This window comes from Artibeus jamaicensis, unplaced genomic scaffold (assembly GCF_021234435.1).
Source record: "Artibeus jamaicensis isolate MK-2021 breed Jamaican fruit bat unplaced genomic scaffold, CSHL_Jam_final contig_466, whole genome shotgun sequence".
Lineage (NCBI taxonomy): Eukaryota > Metazoa > Chordata > Mammalia > Chiroptera > Phyllostomidae > Artibeus > Artibeus jamaicensis.
Genome location: NW_026521844.1, coordinates 11,915,775 through 11,935,794, shown reverse-complemented (window position 1 = coordinate 11,935,794; position 20,020 = coordinate 11,915,775). Strand labels below are relative to the sequence as shown.

Below are 20,020 nucleotides of genomic sequence, written 5' to 3'. Positions count from 1 at the left end.
TTTGAATGGATTTTTAAAATAGGCAATGACCAAACACTGTACTTTGATAGGCTGGTTAAATAGGAGGATTAATCCTTCATTTATCAGGTTTTTCATTGCCCTTTTTGTTCCTTTCTGGAATTGCTAGGTTGAAGCTTCTCATCAAATATTGTCAAGTGAGGCCACCTGAGACCTGGTGCTCCTTTCACCTGACAGGGTGGTCTGCAGCAGAGCATAAAAACTGTCAGCAGTGTTCTGCAACTGAACTTTGAGAGTGACTCCAGGAAAACCCTCCTTTATGAAATGGTTATGAAATGCAGCCCCTCTGGGAAAATCAGCCCCATTTCTGTCTTTGGAGCAAGTCCCCTTCCTGTGAAGACTCAGGGGATTTTCTGCTATTATTTAGCATATAAAGATTCTCAGGAAATGAGTAATTTTCCAAATACTTCTCAGGGTCCTCTTACCTGTGGAAGTTACAGTCTTTCCCTTTCCTTGTAAACAACAAGTATTTGGTGATGGATCCTTGTACAGCCATCTGAATGCTCCGGGCACCTCCCTGGGAAGGCGAAGATGAATAGTGAGGGTGGGAGCAGGGCTTCACGATTGTAACGGAGACTCTCAGTGCTAGCAGTACAAAAGAGAACTCTGGAAAATGGATGTCATGATCTGTTTTTTTGTGCAGCCTTTTTCCCTCCTGGCATATAGCATCCACTAGACTTAGCAAGGGACACTGTGCCACACTGTGTCATCCCTCCCCATGGGCTCCCAGCGGGCTAGAGCCTGCAGTGACCAGCCTCTTGTGGAGCCCCGTAGACTGGTACCTGGGGTATGGGTCCTCCCTCCGACACCACAATGCCCCAGCTTATATCGAGCTTTTAGGTGTGTAGGAGGTAAGGAAATAGATGGCTGGCTCTTGAAATTCTGTGTGACTGCTGATCAATGACATGAATTATTGAGGTTTTTAAAAAGCCAGAAAGAAGTTGCTAGATCTCCTCCTGCCTCTGTGGCCTTGGGGATGCTTAGGACTTAGAGAAAAAAGCCAGGAAAGGTAGAATTTAGAAGGTGGGAGGGAGGAGAAAAAGGAGTTTGAGTCTTTGTTATAACCCAGACAGTAAATTTTAAACTGTGTTATCATTTAGGCTTGAATTTTAAATTCTCAGTATGTTTCTACAGGTGATTGTAATGAAAGCTTGCATTCATGTGGGTGAGAATGAAAGGAATCATAGATAAGGAACATGGAATTGGGACTTCTAAAAACTGTCGCCTGCTCTTACCTTTCCTGCTTCCAAAGCAAAAGCCAGGTCAGAAAAAGGCTTGTGGAACCGGAAACAGGCCTCTTGCCAGTCACGGCCGAAGGTGTGGACTGTGTTCCCAAAGAGGTTGTGCCGCAGCCTCTGAGAAGAGGGGAGAGAAACGGTTCACTCAAATGAAGGCAATCCTTCTGAGACACGTTCCCCATCGTTCCGTCTTAAGTGAAACTGTGAGACCACGGAGATGCACCTGTCCCCTTCTTACATTCAGGCTTACGTATTACTCCCTTCCTCTATTGTAGTTGTAAAGTCCTCCACAGAAGTCCACATCAGGTTCACTTAGGGCATGTCGTCTCAAAGGCTCAGTGTGTCAGCCACTCTCCTTGTTGTCCCTGTTTGATCTGTGTCCCTTGCGTGTGTCTCCCCTTTCGTGGCTAGCTGTCTGTCCTTCACACCCTTGTAGCACACACCAGGCTGCGGCTCGGTCCTTGTGCCTGCTCCACACGAAAAAGGAACAGATGGGACTCTATGTTTGCTGCCTGAGTATCACAGACTCTGTGTTTGCAGCCTGAGTATCACAGTGGTTTAAATGATATTAAACCAGTATTCTCTGTTCTCTTGCCCCAGAATCTTTAAGGTTTTCCATGATGCTCTATATGATGTGAAGATTGGAAGCCATCTTTAAAGCTTCCCCCCCAAAAATAAAAGGAAACAAGCCTGTGTAAAGCCTACACATGCCAAAAAGGGAATCCATTCATAATCAGAGGTATATTAATAGCATGTCCCAGGTCCTGTGTGGGATACAGACATGTAAAAAGTCTAATATCACACAAGTATGTACAAGACAGAAAGTATGAAGTTCCATAAGTCTAGTGCAAAGTTCTTCCATGAAAGAACAAAGGAAGGAGAGAGAAATGCTGATGAAGGTATCCAGGAAGACTTCCTGGAAGAGGCAACCTTTCTACTAGGCTGGCAAATGACATCTAGCATTTATTGAGCATCATCTATGCACCAGGCACTGAGCTAAGTGCTTTACATTCACTACGTTAATATAATCCTTTGAGGTAGGTGCATTATAATCCCCTTTTTACAGAGAAGTATTTGCCAGAGATCACCCAGCCAATGGACAAAGAGCTGGGATTTGTGCCCATTCTTACCCACTGCTTTGCCTGCCCAGCTTCAACCCTGTGTGTGCCGGCCTATGACTGCTGTCGCTTCTGTGTATAAGTCATTATTTAATTAAACTCCTTCATTAGTTTGGGCCATTCTCTATCACTTAGAAAGTTATAACTAACAGGGATACTCTGTATTACCTCCCTAAATGAAAATCAAAATCACTTGCCATGCATGATAAAAAATACAGTGGAAATAAAACAGTGTTGTTGAATGATGGCTAGAAGCTGTTGCCTGTGAAAGCTCAATCAGAGCTTGCTCTTGTTTTGGTTTAAAAAAGGAAGGAAGAATCATTGAAGATGTGTGAACGTATGCTGCTCTGGCCTGCCAGAGTGAAGCAGGGGCTAATTTCCCCAGCAGATGAAATAATTCAGGTTGTTTAATATAGTGCTTAATGACACACCCCATGCTTCAGCGGGGGCACCCATCCCACCGTCTGGGACAGGCCATGGAGGGCCCACTGCCTGTAGTGAGGAGAGGTCAGACAGAGAGAAAGAGCTGCAAACACACACCCAGTATTTAGGGTGTCAAGGCCGGGAATAGTGCAGTGGGACCGGAACACTTGTGTTTCACGGCCTTCGGGTGGGAAGTTAGTGAAAATTGAGACTGGAAAGTACTTTGGAGCTCATGCTGGCATCCAGGGTCTTAGCCAAAGAACCTGGAGCCCAACAGGACCAGAGAGAGCTGTGGCACCTCTTCCCAGCTGCGGAGGGAGCCAGCCCTCAGGTCTATAAGAGGGACAGATGCAGGAGAAGCAGGCATCTGGAATGGTCTTGCCTGTGTCAGACCATGTTCTGGTTCCATGGCCAGAGTTTCATTCCTGTACATCTCTGCTCCTGCCCTTGAAAGAGACGATTGTCTCTTCAGAGAACTAGAGGCAGGTGCATTTCAGTGTGAGCAAGGGCCTAGAGCGGCACTTATGGAAAAATGACCCATCTGTGTCTCAGAGCAACAGCAAACCAAGGAGAGGAAGCAGATGGGCACAGAGGCTGCTCTTAGAAGACACAGACTCAGCGCGTATCACAGCCAAAGAGGGCCACCGACCCAGGATTTCCCCAGCAGAGGATTGAAATCATGGAAAGTGCTCCCTTGGCATCAAGGCTATGTAGCTGACCAGTGCGGAGAAGCCCAGTTATGTTCTCTGCTGACCATGTGAACTTGGACCGAGTGCCCAACCTCTGTAAGACTTTATTTGCTTATCCCCAAATGCTGAGAACCCCTGCTAGGTCCACATGTTGGCTATCCTTGAAAGAGAAGACGTACCGAAAAGGGCTTTGGGACCCAGAAGTGCTGAGTAAATCTGGAGTGTTCTTACCTGTGTGAAAACACAGCCTGTCTGCTCTGGAACAACTCATACTGTAGGAAGAAAGTCCTAGCACAGACGGAAAAAGACCAGAGACTGGATGGAATCAGGGAGGAGAAGCAGCGCACAAACGTGAAAGATCACGACGCTTGAGACTGAGAAGGCTTACAACACATACTCAGTTAGAAAAATTCTGCAAGCCGAACCACCCTCTCTCTTGTTTCTGTTGTCAGCTGTCACCTCCACCTTAAACAGCATCACCATCTAGAAGCACCCGGGGGAGGCCAAGAACAGAGCGGGCTGCAGGTCTCTCAGACCAAACCCCGCTGGTTAGCATAACAACAAAGGTGATCAGTCTCACCTATTTACTTTCATATCAAATATAATTTACAACAAGATTAAGCAGATGCATATTCAGTGATCTACATATGTTGTTGTGCTGCCTAGTAACTAGACCCAAATGGTAAACAGTCCTAACAAATGACTGCAGTGATCATTGTTATTTGACACAATCAAGCACAGTTTACAGTTTTTCTCTTTTTAGTCTGTTTCTTTTCTAGGATTTGTAATGAATACCTCTCTCCTGGTTGCAGTGATGATGATAATAACGATGATGATCATTAACACACACACACACATAAAGGCAGAGGTCCTGGATCATTCTTCCCAACAGGCTTAATTTACTTACCCCTGCTGCTTGTCCCTTGTCCCTGGGCTTAGAGTTTCCCTGTGACAACCTCACCTGGTCCATCTTCAACCCCATCCCCACCACCTAACATGAAATAGACTCATTCTCTTTGAGGCTCTGTCCCCAAATCTTTTTTTTTTTTTTTTGCCTGAAAAATTACTGGACCATCAAGGAATCAGAGATTCTAGAACTAGTGAGTCCTGAGAAGACCTTTCTCTCCTAGCCCATCAAATACAGTACTAGGCTCTTGGCTTGACTGTTCATCATGGATTTGTCAGATCTAGAATAGTGCCTGGTACAGAGTAGCTCACAATAAGCACTCATGAAATAATTTTTTAAAAATCCAATTCAACCCTTTCATTTCATAGTTAAAGGACTTGAGGTCCAGAGTAGTTGAGTGGAATGCCCAAGGTCACATACTTAGTACAGTGGCAGTGCCAAGACCCAAATGCAAGCCTTTCAACTTGTACCAGTCAGGGTCCCAGCAGGACTCTCAACTCAGGATAATTACCTGAGGAAAGTTTAATATAGCAACTACTTACAAAGCTGTGGACTACATATGGGGAAACCACAATAGCTAATGCAGGGTCCCAGGGCCAGAAACACTCAGAAGTGGTTGTCTCCCCTAGACTTAAAGAGCAGAGGGCAAACGTGGTTACCTAAACTGGGAAGGAGAGTGCTGAGAAGACTGCATCGGGGGGAGTGGGGGCGGCAGGACATGGAGGATCTGGCCAGCTGTATACAACCTGGCATCAAGGCTGTACACAGCTCTCATTGGTCAAACTCAATAGGAAGCAAGGGGACAAGGCAGCACTGTTGACGGAGTCCCTACAGTCAGTCTCCTGGGCAGGGAGCAGGTTGGAGAAGGAAGGGAAGGGTAGAGAGTGCACCTGAAGTGGCACAGGAATGACACCCACCAGCCCACACTCAGGTGTCTCTCTAGAGGACTGTCCAGAGCAGTGAATTATGGAATTGAGTGAATACGTCCTGAGGCCCATCTATTGGCCAGACCTTATGCTGGGGCCACCAGGCTGTGCTTCCTGTTTCCTAAAAGTCACCTCATTGTCTGTTATCCTCTATTACAGCTTCATTTGGGTCTCCCCCCAAATATTTGCTCTTCCAGTATGACATTTTTAGTATGATCCTGCTGGGTGGTGGTGCAAATGCACCAGGGGTTTGATTATTGGCTGCTGATAAAAGAGGCTACAGGAGTGTGTTACGGGCTGGGTCCTGGAGAAGAGCCTGGTTGTGCAGGAGGATGAAAAATTGCCACTGGGGGGAAGGCAGGCAGTGGAGTGAGTCTGGTGGAAGAGCCTGGAGGCAGGCGCTCCCCTCGGCCCCAGGCTCACCTGGGCCAGCTGTCTTGACCAGAGTTCACTGAAGCACACACACCATGAGACGTGAGGCTGGGGAGATGAAGAAGGCTGTGAGATTGGAACTAGGACGACAAAAAGGTGAGAAACAGGAGAGCCAGGGAAAGCAAGCGTGCATAGCGTGCTTCACCTACACCTACTTTCTCAGCAGATTCCCAGCAAACTCTGTGTGCTGATGTCAGGAAATCCCACACATCTCTACTTCAAACAGAAGGCGGAAAGAAACAGCAGAATGACAACAAAATGCATTTGTAAGTGGGTATTAGAAGTCAGTAGCTCTGATAATTGGCCAGGCAGCTGCATCGACTGCTGAAAGGTCGATTAGAATTGGTCAAGCTTCCAAACTGCTGCCTGGAGCACATGCATCCAGAGTCCCAGGGTGTGTTTAATCAATGCTACCACTCTTTAAAGGACACACTATCATTTGGCCCACATAATGGGAATAAGTCCCCCTTTTTTTAAAAGGAAAAATCAATTATCTCTACTTCTGGGACTTTCTTAATACTCCACCAATTCCATTTCAGGCTACAGTAGTCCAATTCTTTTTGTCTCCCTGCCTTTTCCAAAGGTAGAGAATTACCTTGGAAAAGTCATTGGGGAGGTCCTCAGTTGAGTCACATTTGTGTTTAGAGAGAAGTGAGAGCATTCAGGCCCAGATTCTCCTGTCTCTGAAATACAGACAGAGACACACAGAGAGACTAGAAGACATTGGAAGCATCTGTGAAGGCTTTTTTCTATTTTTAAAATTTGTACATGTGTTTTTAAAAGTAGATTGTACTTTCACATGATTCAAAGTCCAGAGTACAAAAAGGCAGCCGGGAAGACTCCCTCTCACCCATGTCCCCTGTTCCCGTTCTTCTCCCCGCAGTCACACATTACGAAGTCTTCTGGAACTCCTGAATGTATGTGCAGGCAAACTCCAATATAGAACCATAGTTTTCTCTCTTATTCACACAGAAAGCAGCCTATTTTTCTATAAATATACATTTTTATTAGCGATCATTCATTAAAAACTATATCTTGTCCAATAAAATGGAGGCAGTTGCTCGAACCTTAGTGTTCTGGCACAGTGTGGTAGCCTGACCACTGAGGCCGGGCACAAAAGGGTGGCGCATCACCCGTCTTTATTACCCACAAGGAGAGGATTTATGAGGTACCTAAAACACAGGTTAAGGCACCACCCAGGGGCAGGGAGGCCAATAATTAGTATCTTCTGAGAGCCCTGCTGACTTAGCCTCCTGTGGCATCTGGCATTTGAGCAGAAGAGGGAAGGTGAATTGAGGTGGAAAGGTTTTTGACGAGAAAGAGCAAATGTGACAGTGGAGAGCGGCTCTTTGAAGCCTGTGAGGTTACACACGATGGAATACAATTGGGGGGCTGGAGTCCCTGTAGCTGATGCTGTTTCACCTGGGGAACGTAAAGAAAAGCTATATTGAGAGTTGGGAATACTGCAGTCCAGGCCAGCTCAGCCTCTGCTCAAAAAGCAGATGGACACTGGGTAGTTTCCCCAGAAGGGGTTCCAGGCCCCCGAACCCCCTCAGCAGGTGCCATGTGTACAGCACAGGGACCGTGGAGCTGTAAGCACACAGTGGGTATGACAGGGCAAGTGTTGCTGGTTTTTGCTCAGATGACCAGGCTGGTCCAGGGAGGTTTCTGTACCCATGCCCAGGTGGAGGGCAGCCTGTGCTCAAGAAGGAAGTGCTGCTCCTTCCTTTTGTTCTTAGGGCCCCTGAGAGAGGTCTCTGCCTTAGGCTCTAGAATGTAATGTGAAGTTGGGGGATGAGGTGAATGTCAGGGTTACTTTGGAGAGCTGTGCAATTGGAGGGATCTCTTACTGGAGCTGGGGCTGTTTTCCTGGTTCCACCCCTGGCTAAGCTTCCCCAATTCCCAGCATTCCTCTTTGACCATGACAGCCGGTCCTTGGGATGTTTGCCACGGCTTTGCATTCAGCCCTGGCCTGTTGATCCAATGAGATGCTGCTAGTTTTACTTCCTAGCTGGGTCCCCGTCTCAGCACTTCACCCATCCCTGGCAAAATTTTGAATTGAGCAAATGGTCCTTAGGACCAGAAGCATCCAGATCCACCTGGATCCTCAAATGTTCAGTTCTTTTCAAATGTGTGTATCAGTTGGCAGCCCCAGAAAACATCTCTTTCCTGAGATTAGCTCTTGCCCCAGGACTGGGTCTGGCATAGTCCCCACCTCCCTCCCTCCTGCCTGCACTTGGGCCGGGTCCTGTCTCAGCCATCGACGTTATCTTACACATTTGTAGTGCTCACTGGCTGATCTACCCTACCTTATAAAGTGAATTATTTGACTTGAACTCTCATACTCCCTCAAATTTAACTGTCAAATGGAGGAAGTGAATAAAGAGAGACTTGGAGTTTGAGAAGAGAAGATTGTAACATCACTGGTGTCCTTGAAAAATACTATAAATAAGTCATTTTAATTATATTCTCCTTTTACCAATAACAACTGGCCGTATTCTTATCTTCAATAATACTCTCACATGACAGCAGATAAGATTATCCAGCCCTGTTGTTTGGGGAAGATTATGTTTCGTTTCATGTTTAATTGACAAGCTGTACTCACCATAGCCATTGCTGGTGAGATAGGAATGCCGCCTGATTTTGAGGAGATGACAGAGGAGGGGGTGGGCAAAGAACAAAGGCTACTTGATGTCAAGAGTCCGTGTCCTTTGGGCTGAGGTATTCCTGGACCATCTTCACTTTCATCAGCAGACACACTGTTGCCTTTGTGATTCTGTGTAAAATGCCATCACCAAAAACAAAATAAGCAGAGCTGTGACAACCTTTCTCCCACCTTTTCTTTCTTTCTCTCTGAAATGTTTTTTTTTTCCAGAAAATGTTGTCTCCCTTTTCAAGATATCTAAAAATTGTGATAAGTAGCAATAAAGGGGGCAGAAAAATCCCAGTGTCTGTGTCAAAATGTTCCTCATAGTTTTAGGTGACTTGAAGAGGTTAAATGTAACCTCTTGATTTTTATTAATTATGCAAGCATAATTAATGCTATCAAGACCTTCACTTGAAATTATGTTTAGAGGAGAGTATAAATGTCACTGTGTCTTGTTTTGAGAAGACAGCATTTTATAAACAATGACTGAATTTTTTTGGTCTATATGAGGTATTTTTCATTATGTCGTTAACTGGACAATAAATGAAGTCAGGTTAACTTCTTTTAATTCTCTCAGATTCCCATTCCCCAATAAGTGAGTTAAAAAAATTTGCCCCCATCTTTAAGGAAAAACATCTATTTTTATTTTCCTTGACTGATTTTATGGCATTTAAATATAATTTAGCATCAACTCTTCTTCCAATTTCCTTCACTTCTACAGTGATGTCACGAAACAAACCTGCCCTATTGGTAGCTGAAGCATGAACGAAACTGCCTGTTTAGTGTTTCTGGCTTCCTAGAGGGGAAGATGCTTTCTTATCTCAGCAACACAGCATCCAAGTCACAGACTACTGATGTGATAAGATACATTTTTATAAATCACGTGGAAAATCTTTCCCTTTGTGCCAGGGGGTTTCCCCCACCTGTGTGAGGCATAACTTGGCATTTATTTATTTATTTAAAGATTGTTTTATCATTTGACTATTCTATTCCCTCAAATGTTAGCTATCTCCAATTAGTACTTCCAGGACTAAACTAGAATCACTGTCTCCCTGATTCTAATTTAGACTATGTTAAAAGAGTGGCACAAATAAGGCTTTTGATCACAGGTTACTGGGACAAGATGCTTTAGTGTTATGGTTAAAATATTAATAATTCAATTGTTTGGTCATATCATACACTTCTGAAAATCACCTTAATATTTTGTGCTATGTTTGTTCAATGATTAAATAAGAATCGGAAATACAGTCTATTACCTTCTAACCTTTTCAGGTGCATGAGTTACAAACATTTTCCACCTTATATTGTATAACATATTTTAAAATGCCTTTTCAACATCCAAACACAGTCATCTTTCTCTCCTTTGAAAATGGTGAAGGAAAAAGATTCCTCAGAAGCTGAATAAAGATAAGTATTTTCAAAACCATTTCTCTTCAGGGACACTGAAGCACTTTGTTGTCAGAACATAGCATTATTTCACAAGTGTAGGGACTCTAGATTCTACTATTACCTTTTTCTAAAGTAATAACTATATGGTGCTCTTAATGATGAAAACTAGGAACGTATTTTTAAGAAAAAAGGAAGCACAATAAAAGATCTTCAAGAGGCTTTCTAGTTTTGTGTTTTCACAGCTTAAATGCCAGGTGCCTGAATGACATTATGTGTCATAGAATAAGTACAGATTTTGCTGTTAACATGGTTGTTTGAAGAAACGACTAGAGGGAAACACATTGTCTTTGAGAAAAGTAATTACCTGAGAAGTTGTATTATTGGTTCCCAATCTAAAAATGAAAAAGAAAACATCAAGAAAATTACTCACTCTATTCAACCATCATATTCACAAACCTCAACGCTAACCTTGCTGGGGAAGTCTTTTTCTGAAAATCATTAGAACTGCAGTGTTTTTAATGTAAATCTATAATGGAGGCTTCTCATGTAGCAAGCAAAAAAGCTGATTATTTAAACACTTAAAATCCCTCTGGTTCTAGAAAAATAAGAAAATATGAACATCTTACCTGTTGTAACTAAAGATTTCCCTCCATTTGTCAAGAAATGAAATTTTCTTAGTTATCTCCTCCAAATCCAGCTCTTGGGGAAGTTGTTTCTGGTCTGAGATCTCCATAGCCATTTAATTATATGATGTAAATAATTGGAAGAAGGAAGTTGTCAAGATGAGAGAGAGGTCTGGCAGCAAAGAAGCAGTGGCTGGCACAGATGGCCAGGTAAGAGTGCTACCCCTACTTTTGGCCATCAAGGAGATCATGCCACATGGTCACTGCCCTCTGTAAGCCCCTGCTATCAGATCATGATTAAACTTTCATTAGAGATGGAATACTTTGTGTATTTTTGTTCGCTGTATAGATGCCATGAATGTTTAATACAAGGCACAGATTTATAAACAAAAGGTTTGCAATTATCTGTATACAGCAACTGGGATAGTTTAATTGATAAGAGACACATGCTGGTAGAAGGTGATAGCGCCTAATGCTGTGGTGTGTCTAGGAAGTGTTTGTTAACAAAAAATATGTAGCCAAAGGGGATAAAAGCCATCCAGTTGATATAAAAAAATAAAACAAAACTCTATCAACATATCCTAATTAAAATGTCAAAGGTTAAAGATGAAGAGAGAATCTTAAAGCAGTAAGAGAAAAGCAGATAGTTAACTACAAAGGAGTTCCCACAAGACTGTCAGCTGATCTCTGAAAAGAAACTTTGCAGGCTAGAAGGTACTGGCAAGAAGTATTCAAAGTGGTAAAAAGCAAGGACCTACAACCTAGATTACTCTATCCAGCAAAGCTATCATTTAGAATGGAAGGGCAGATAAAGTGCTTCCCAGACAAGGTTAAGTTAAAAAAGTTTATCATTACCAAGCCATTATTATATGAATCGTTAAAGGGACTAATATAAGAAAAAGAAGAAGGTCAAAACTATGAACTTTAAAATTGCAATACATTCACAACTATCAACAATTCAATCTAAAAACCAACTAAGCAAACAAGGAGAACAGAAACAGAATCATAGATATGGAACTCATTTAGATGGTTACCAGTTGGGAGAAGGAAGAAAAATAGGGGGAAAAGTGCAGGATTTAGAAGTACAAACTGGTAGGTACAGAGTAGGCAGGGGGATGTTAAGAAAAATAAGCCAGGTGGTGAAAGACAAATACATATGATCTCACCTATTAGTGGAACATAATGAACACAACAAACAAGCAAGCAAAATATAACCAACAAGCAAGCAAAATATAACCAGAGACAATGAAATAAGGAACAAACTGACAGTAACCAGGGGGCAGGGGGAGGGAGGAAGGGGAATGATGGGGAAAAGAAAGGAAAGAGTCATCAAGAAAAAAGTATAAAGGACCTATAAACAAAGCCAAAGGTGGGTAGAATTTAGGGTGGGAGATAGGGTGGGAGATGGGGGGGTGAGGTAGGGGAGGGTGGTGGAGGGAAAGTGGAGACAATTGTGCTTGAACAATAATAAAAAATAAACAAAAAATAAAATGTGTAAATAAAGTTTTTTAAAAAGAACAGTATAAGAAATGGAGTAGCCAAAAAAATTATATGCATGAACCATGGACATGAAAAAAAAGGTTGCCTACTTTAGCAAATACCTAAGCCTCTGCCCCTTACATATAACAGGTGCACTGAGACAAAGAAATATGGCCCAAATAAAAGAATAGATCAAAACTCCAGAAAGAGAACAAGCAATGTGGAGATAGACAACCTGTCTGATGCAGAGTTCAAAATACTGTTAATCAGGATGCTCACAGAATTGATTGAGCTTAGTCACAAAATGAAGGAAGAAATGAAAGCTATACAAAGTGAAATAAAGGAAAATATATAGGGAACCAACAGTGAAGGGAAGGCAGCCAGGACTCAAATCAATGATTTGGAACAAAAGGAATAAATAAGCATCTAATTTGAACAGAATGAAGAAACAAGAATGCAAAAAAAAAAAAAAAAAAAAAAAAAAAGAGGAGAGGCTTAGGAACTTCTGGGACAACTTTAAGTGCTTCAACATCTGAATCATGGGAGTGCCAGAAGAAGAGAAGAGCAAGAAATTGAAAACTTATTTGAACAAATAATAAAGGAGAACTTCCTCAATCTGGCAAAGGAAATAGACTTCTAGGAAGTCCAGGAAGCTCAGAGTCCCAAAGAAGTTAGATCCAAAGAACACACACCAAGGCACATCATCATTAAATTACCCAAGTTCAAATATAAGTAGAGAATCTTCAAAACAGGAAGAGAAAAGGAGACAGTTAACTACAAAGGAGTTCCCATAAGGCTATCAGCTGATTTCTCAAAAGAGACCTTACAGGCAAAAAGAATTTGGAAAGAAGTATTCAAAATCATGAAAGGCAAGGACCTGCATCCAAGATCATGCTATCTAGCCAAGTTATCATTTAGAATGGAAGGGCAGATAAAGTGCTTCCAAGATAAGGGAAAATTAAAGGAGTTCATTACCATCAAGCTCTTATACGAAATGTTAAAAGGAGTTATCTAAGAAATAGAAGATAAAAAACTATGAACAGTAAAATGGAAACAAATTCACAACTATCAACAAATGAACCTAACCCCCCCCCCCACCACAAAACTAAGCAAACAACTAGAATAGGAACAGAATCACAGAAATGGAGATCACATTGAGGGTTATAGGCTGAGAGGAGGAGTGGAAGAATGGGGGAAAAGGTACATGGAATAAGAAATAGAATAGATAGGTACAAAATAGACAGGGGGAGGTTAAGAATAGTGTAGGAAATGGAGAAGCCAAATAACTTTTATGTACAATCCATGGACATGGACTGTGGGGATGGGAATGCTGGAGGATGAGGGGGCAATGCAGGGAGGAGGGGAATAAAGTGGAGAAAAAATGGGACAACTGTAATAGCATAATCCATAAAATATGCTTAAACGATAAAAGACCTCCCATTCAATTCCTGGTCAGGGCACATGCCTGGATGGTGGGCCATGTCCTCAGTTGGGGGTGTGTGAGAGGCAACCAAATGATGTTTCTGCTGCTCATTGATGTTTCCCTTCCTCTCATTCTCCTTCTTTTCTAACCTCTCTCAAAATAAATAAAAATACAATCTTAAAAAAAGAATATTGGTTGTTGTGATAGTTAATTTTATGTGTTAACTTGCTAGGCTATGGTACTCAGTTTTTTGTCAAACACTAGTCTAGCTGTTGCTGTGAATGTATTTTTTACATGTTTTAACATTTAAATAGTAAATTTGAATGAAAGGATTATTTCATTTAAATGCATAGTGTGGGGAAGCTTCATCCAATTAGTTGAAGGTCTTAAGAGAAAAGACTGGGGTCTCTGAAGGAAGAAGGAAGTCTGCATCCAAACAGCCTTCAGACTTAAATTGCAACCCCCACGCTTCCCTGGGTCTCCAGCCTGCCAGCCAGCCTGTCCTGTACATTTCAGAATTGCCGGCCCCACCATCATGTGAGCTGATTTCTTAAAATAAATTCTCTCTCTGTGTCTCTCTCCCCTATTTTATTGGATCTGTTTCTATGGAGAACCCTGAGTAATACAATGGTGTTATCAAAAACAAGCTGCTTACAGTCAGTGTTCATATCTATTGTTTTTGTTGAATGCTGAAATTAAAACTCTTCAGCAGGAGGTCATTTTCTCTATAAACATTTCTGATTATGAGTTTTGTAAAATCCTGAGAATGTTAACAGGTCAAAGCAAAGAGGCTCTTTGGAGTTATTATGACTAGAGTGGTCATGATCAGGAATTGAACCCTCAACTAACTGAGCCACACTGGCCAGGACTAGATTTAGTATTTTTATTGTAAACACAAAGGGCATTAAAAAATTCTTTCTAGACTTCTGTTCAAGATGGAGGCATAGGCAGACATGGCTTGCCTCTTCACACAACCACATTAAAATTACAACTAAAATATAGAACAACCATCACTCAGAACTGTCAGAAATCAAGTTGAATGGAAATCTGACAACTAAGGAATTAAAGGAACCACATCCATCCAGACTGGTAGAAGGGTGCAGATGTGGAACAAGCTGGTCCCTCATGCACGTGTGGTGGATTAAAATTCAGGAGAGATATCTTGGGAGTGATGAGTCCCAGCCCCACACCAGGCCCTACAGCCCAGGATTCCAGTGCCAGGAAGATAAGTCCCCACAAATTCTGGCTGCAAAGACCAGTGGGGATTAAGTCAGTGGAAGAAACTTCTGGAACCCCAAGCAGTTTCTCATAAAGAACACACATGGCCCTGGCTGGTGTGGCTCAATGGGTTGAGTAATTGCCTGTGAACCAAAAGGTCACTGGTTCACAGTCAGGGGACATGCCTGGGTTGTTAGCTAGGTCCCAAGTTCGGGGGAGTGGAAGAGACAACTGATTGATGTATCTCTCGCACATTGATGTTTCTTTCCTTCTCTTTCTCCCTCCCTTTCCCTCACTCTAAAGACAAATATATAAAATCTTAAAAAAATAAGAACCCACACATGGACGGACCTTACTCAGAATCACTCCCTCTGAGCTTCAGCACTGGGGTAGCAGCTTGAAAAGCACCAGTGGCATACTGGAAGAAACTAAAGTGTCTGGCATCTAGGAGAGCAGAGCCCATTGTCCCTTTTCTAAACTCTCCCCCACAGAGCCAGCAAGCTGATGCCATATCTGAAAGTCCATCAACCTGGCTAACACTGTTTAACCCACCTTAAGATTTCTAGAGATTCCACCCTGCCCAACTTATGGACCCATCCAAGCTGTTTTTCCATATGAATGGCTGGTCTTGGCTAATGCTTTACAACTTCCTACATTCTCTGAAATAAGCAATAGTTGGCCTCAGTGAGCCTCAGGCTCAGCACTAGTAGCAGCCAGCCTGGATTCACAGCTTGGCATCCCCTGGAAATCTCCAAGCTCAGCACAAGTAGCAGCCATCTCAGATTGCTTTATAGCTCAGGTGGGGTGGCCCCAGGCAAAACACGGGTTGGGGCTAACCTTGGCCTGTGCCACTTGGGAGACACAGTGCATCCAGTGGACAGCTATAGACCACATAAGAGCACTTCCACCCTGTCCCTGCACAGCTGATCCTCCACAGAAGGTGGAGGTTTATGGTAAGTGGTCACAGCCAATACTTGCAGTTGGCAGGCCTGGGTAAATCCCTCCCATTGATCTGCCAATAGCAACCAAGGCTCAACTATAAGAGAAAGGTGTACTCAGCCCACACGAAAGGGTGCACCTTGAGTACTGAGCTTGGATGATAGGGGAGGTTGCGCCACTGGACCCTACAGGGACACCCATTAGACCACGTGACCAAGACAGGAAGTCAAAGCAGCTTTTTTTTTTTTTTAAGATTTTATTTATTTATTTATCTTTAGAGGAGAAGGAGAGAGGGAGAGAAACATCAATGTATGGTTGCATTTCATGCATCCCCTGCTGGGGACTGGCCTGCAGGGAACCGGTCTGCAACCCAGGAATATGCCGACTGGGAATCGAACCGCGATCCTCTGGTTCGCCGGCCTGTGCTCAATCCACTGAGCTACACCAGCCAGGTAAAGCAGCTATAACTAATACATAGAAACAAACACAAGGAGGCTGCCAAAATGAGGAGACAAGGAAATGTGGTGCAGCTGAAAGAACAGATCAAACCTCTAGAAAAAGATCTTAACAAAATGGAGATAAGCAATCTGTCAGATGCAGATTTTAAAACATTGGTTATAAAGGTGATTAAGGAACTTAGTGAGGTCCTCAGCAGCATAAAAAGTATCCAGTCAGAAATGAAGGATACACTAATTGAAATATACAATAATTTACAGGGAAACAAAGTAGAATAGATGAAGCCAAGAATCAAATCAATAATATGGAACATAAGGAAGCAATAAAACAACCAAACAGAGCAACAAGAAGACAAAAGAACACAAAACAATGAGGACAGTATACTCAGCCTCTGGGACAACTTCAAGAAGTCCAATATTCAAATCATAGAAGTGCCAGAAAGAGAAGAAAAAGAGGAGCAACTTAGAAATCCATTTGAAAAAATATGAAAGAAAACTTCCCTAAGTTGGTGAAGGAAATATATATGCAAGTCCAGCAAGCACAGAGAGTCCCAAATGAGATGAATGCAAAGAGGTCCCCTCCAAGATACATCATAATTAAATGCTAGAGTTTAAAGATAAAGAGAGAATCTAAAAGCAGCAAGAGAAAAGAAGTCACTTACCTACAAGGGAGTTCCCATAAGACTGTCAGCTGATTTCTCAAAAGAAACTTTTCAGGCTAGAAGAGATGGACAAGAAATATTCAAAGTTGTGAAAAGCAGGGACCTACGGCCAAGATTGCTCTACCCAACAAAGCTATCATTTAGAATTAAAGTGCAGATCAAGAGCTTCCCAGACAAGAAAAATTTAAAGGAGTACTATATGAATTCAAATCAGTATTATATGAAATGTTATAGGGACTTATTTAAGAAAAAGAAGATCAAAACTATGAACAATAAAATGGCAAAAAAATCAATCAACAATTGAATCTAAAAAACAAACTAAGCAAACAAAAACAGAGATGGAATCATGGATATGGAGAGTGTTTTGATGGTTGTCAGATGAGAGGGGTTGGGGGAATGGGTGAAGAGGTGAGGGGATAAGAAGTAGAAATAGGTAGTCACAGAATAGCCATGGGGATGTAAAGTACAGCATAGGAAATGGAGTAGCCAAAGAACTTATACACATGACCCATGGACGTGAGCAATGGTGGGGAGAACTGCCTGAGGGAGTGGGTGGTGCTGGGTAGAGGAGGCTGGGGGCACAAAAGCAGGACAACTTCAATACCATAATCAATAAAACATAATTTAAAAAATAAAAATAAAAAAGTCCTTCTAAGTTCTCTCCTTTAATCATATTTTTCCCTCTTTAAATAAAAACAGCTTTTTTGTTTTCCTCTTTATAAATGTATAGTTTTAATGGTAGTATTGTAGCAGTATTTAATATTTATTGGGCACCGCTAGCATGAAAAAAGTAAGCCATTATTTGATTCTTGTTCTCAAATGATATAGTTTAGAAAGTCATATTAAAAAATAAATTTTGGCTCTGGCCGGGTGGCTAAGTTGGTTGGAGCGCTGTCCCAAACACCAGAAAGGTTTGATCCCTGATCTGGGCACATGTCTAGGTTTTAGGTTTGATGCCCAGCTGGGGTATGTATGGCAGGCAAGCAACTGATGTTTTTCAAATCTCTCTAAAAATTACTAAACATATCCTTAGATGAAGATTAATTTTTAAAACCAAAACAAAATAAAAATAAATTCTGGGCCTGCCATTTAAACACCCAGACAGCCCAAATACCTTTAACAACCCAAAACCAAGAAAGGGGAGTAGGTAAGATAAACAGTTTGTATTTTGGGCTATATCTGTGTGCTAATTTAAAGAGAATTCTGTGGAGGTAGGTAAATCTCAGTGATCAGGCAGCTTACTGCTAAACCTTCCCTTGGTTTAAAAACTAGTTTTTGGGTTCAGTAAACATATTTTGAGTATTTCTTGTGTGAGAGACACTTGGAGATGCCAAGGTGAACACTGTGTGATCATGCCCTTCCGGTGGAGGGACCCGGACACGCACAGGGGAAATGCTGGGCAAGAGTGGCTCAGGGGGCACAGGGGACAGGACGAGAGCAGAGTGGCAGAGAGCATGGCTTCTGGGTCCAAACCCCTTAGTTCTGAATCACAGTTTCACCTCATACTAGCTTTATGGCTTTGGATAAGTTATTTAGCCCCTTTACACCTCAGTTTATTCATCTATAAAATGGGGATAACTTCATCCTTTTACCATATTGAAACTCCTGCTAGTCTATGAAAATGGTATGTCACTTATTTAAACCTTAGTTACCTTTCTATTGTTTAATCCCCAGAAGTGGAATGCCTGAATAAAATAATATGACTTTAATATCACTTAAAATAATATCACTTTAAAGACTTTTGCTGCATACCGTCAAATTTCATCATTGTTCTTGAGCATCCATTGCCCACCCCCTCTTACTCCTTTTATTCCTGAATTAGAATTCATAGTTCCACTTTTTTCTCTAAAGAAAAATGCTGTTTTTACTTCCCTACCTTTCTCTCTCCTTTTAGTTAGACATCGGTCAGTGTTCTATAGAAGGAAGGGCTGGTCTGCGGAATACACCATGAGTTAGCACATGATTCTCTCAAATCATTCTGTCGGAAGACTTAGACTAAGAGTTCTGGCTGCAAGATGTGGAGTGGAAAGAAAAGATGGTGTTGGGAATCCTGGGCTGGATCTGGAGGAACAGGGCAAAGGAGGGTACAGAAATATGTAGAATCTGGAATTTTCCTTCAAAATATTTTTAATGCCCTTGCCTCTCCTATGGCATATGAAGTCACCTAAAACTTCTGTCCCAGGACTTCTCCTGGCACATCGAAGGTTTGGGGTGAATATGGGGTCCCAGGTGGCAACAGCAAAAAGAAGTATAAAGCAGGGGCAGGGGAGAGGAGGAGAATTTTTCAGCTAAGCAGTAGTGGGGTGGGAGGATGGTGGGGATCGCTCCCATAGAAAGGAAATGAACTATGAGAGTGAACGAATCTGTACCTGAATCCCTTTGCTCTCTTTGTTGATAATTTTGAAAAGTAGTATCACTGATTTCATGAGAAATACTACTATTAATTCCAAACTTGGAAATTAGTATGTAAAATTTAATGTTATGAACAGTTATTGTAGTTTCTCAGTGGCTATGGCTTATCTTTGAAATTATTTACTCAATTTAGTCTTAAACTGAAATGGAAAACCTTTTGGTTGCAAGCATCTTGACTAGATTGCAAAATTATCCTCAACCTTTTTTTTCCTGCTTTTTTTTTTTCGTAGGATGCTTTATAAACAGGAATCCAGAAGCAGAATTTTAGAGCCTTTGATTTTTTTTTTAAACAAAATCTCGTTAGTATTTAATTAACCTTACCCCTGGAAAGCTCTTCCTTGGGATTAAGCTAAATCCTTTATGTTTTAATTATCATTCATTTTCTTTAGTTCTGCTTTCTGTGGAGATGAAAATTTCCTGATTATATTCCCTCCTAAAAGAATTCTGCCAGTCCACTGGAAAGTGGAAGATGGCTGATACATTCTCCTTTTGTTGTTTGGCGTGGAGGAGAAAGATGGTGTTAGGCCCAGGGTCAAATCCCAGGGCCTGCTGTGACTATGTAACCTTGGAGAAGTTATTTAGCCTCTCTGAACTTTACTCGTCATATCTCCTTTGACTTAACCCACAGAATCATAATGAACATGACTTATGTAAAAATTCCTAACCCATAACCAAAGTTTTCCTGCCTCATATACATTAAAAATTTTCCTTTAAAAGTTTTATTTTTTTCCTGCCTTTATTATGTATGTTAGGGATAGCAACCTGGACCAGGGTTAGAGTTAGAATCCAAAAGTCCCAAATTAAGAGGACTGTGGCACTAGTCCTGATTCAATCCCATAGTCATTGGCCATGTAGCCTTTGGTCACTTAGTCACTAGTGTGAGTCCTAGCCATCATCTGAAGGGCTTAAAGACCAGTGTGGTATAAGGGAAAAATACATATTTGCTCATTGTCCCCAGTGCACTGTATAGAACTCTTGAACTTTTAGAATTTCCTGAGTAACAAGGGTGATAAGACTGTCTT

The 20,020-nt window shown here is 41.9% G+C and overlaps 1 protein-coding gene across 1 annotated transcript in view; it reads right to left on the bottom strand.

Annotated features, from left to right (window-relative positions):
* Positions 1 to 10,526, bottom strand: part of MINDY4B (MINDY family member 4B) — a 32,123-nt gene extending 21,597 nt beyond the window's left edge. The window contains exons 1-5 of the mRNA XM_037136125.2: positions 10,414 to 10,526; positions 10,152 to 10,179; positions 8,357 to 8,527; positions 1,254 to 1,373; positions 444 to 535 (exon numbers count right to left, since the gene is read on the bottom strand). Coding sequence (XP_036992020.2) covers positions 444 to 535; positions 1,254 to 1,373; positions 8,357 to 8,527; positions 10,152 to 10,179; positions 10,414 to 10,526 — 524 coding nt within the window. The remainder of the gene's footprint in view (positions 1 to 443; positions 536 to 1,253; positions 1,374 to 8,356; positions 8,528 to 10,151; positions 10,180 to 10,413) is intronic.
* Positions 10,527 to 20,020: the final 9,494 nt, after the last annotated feature.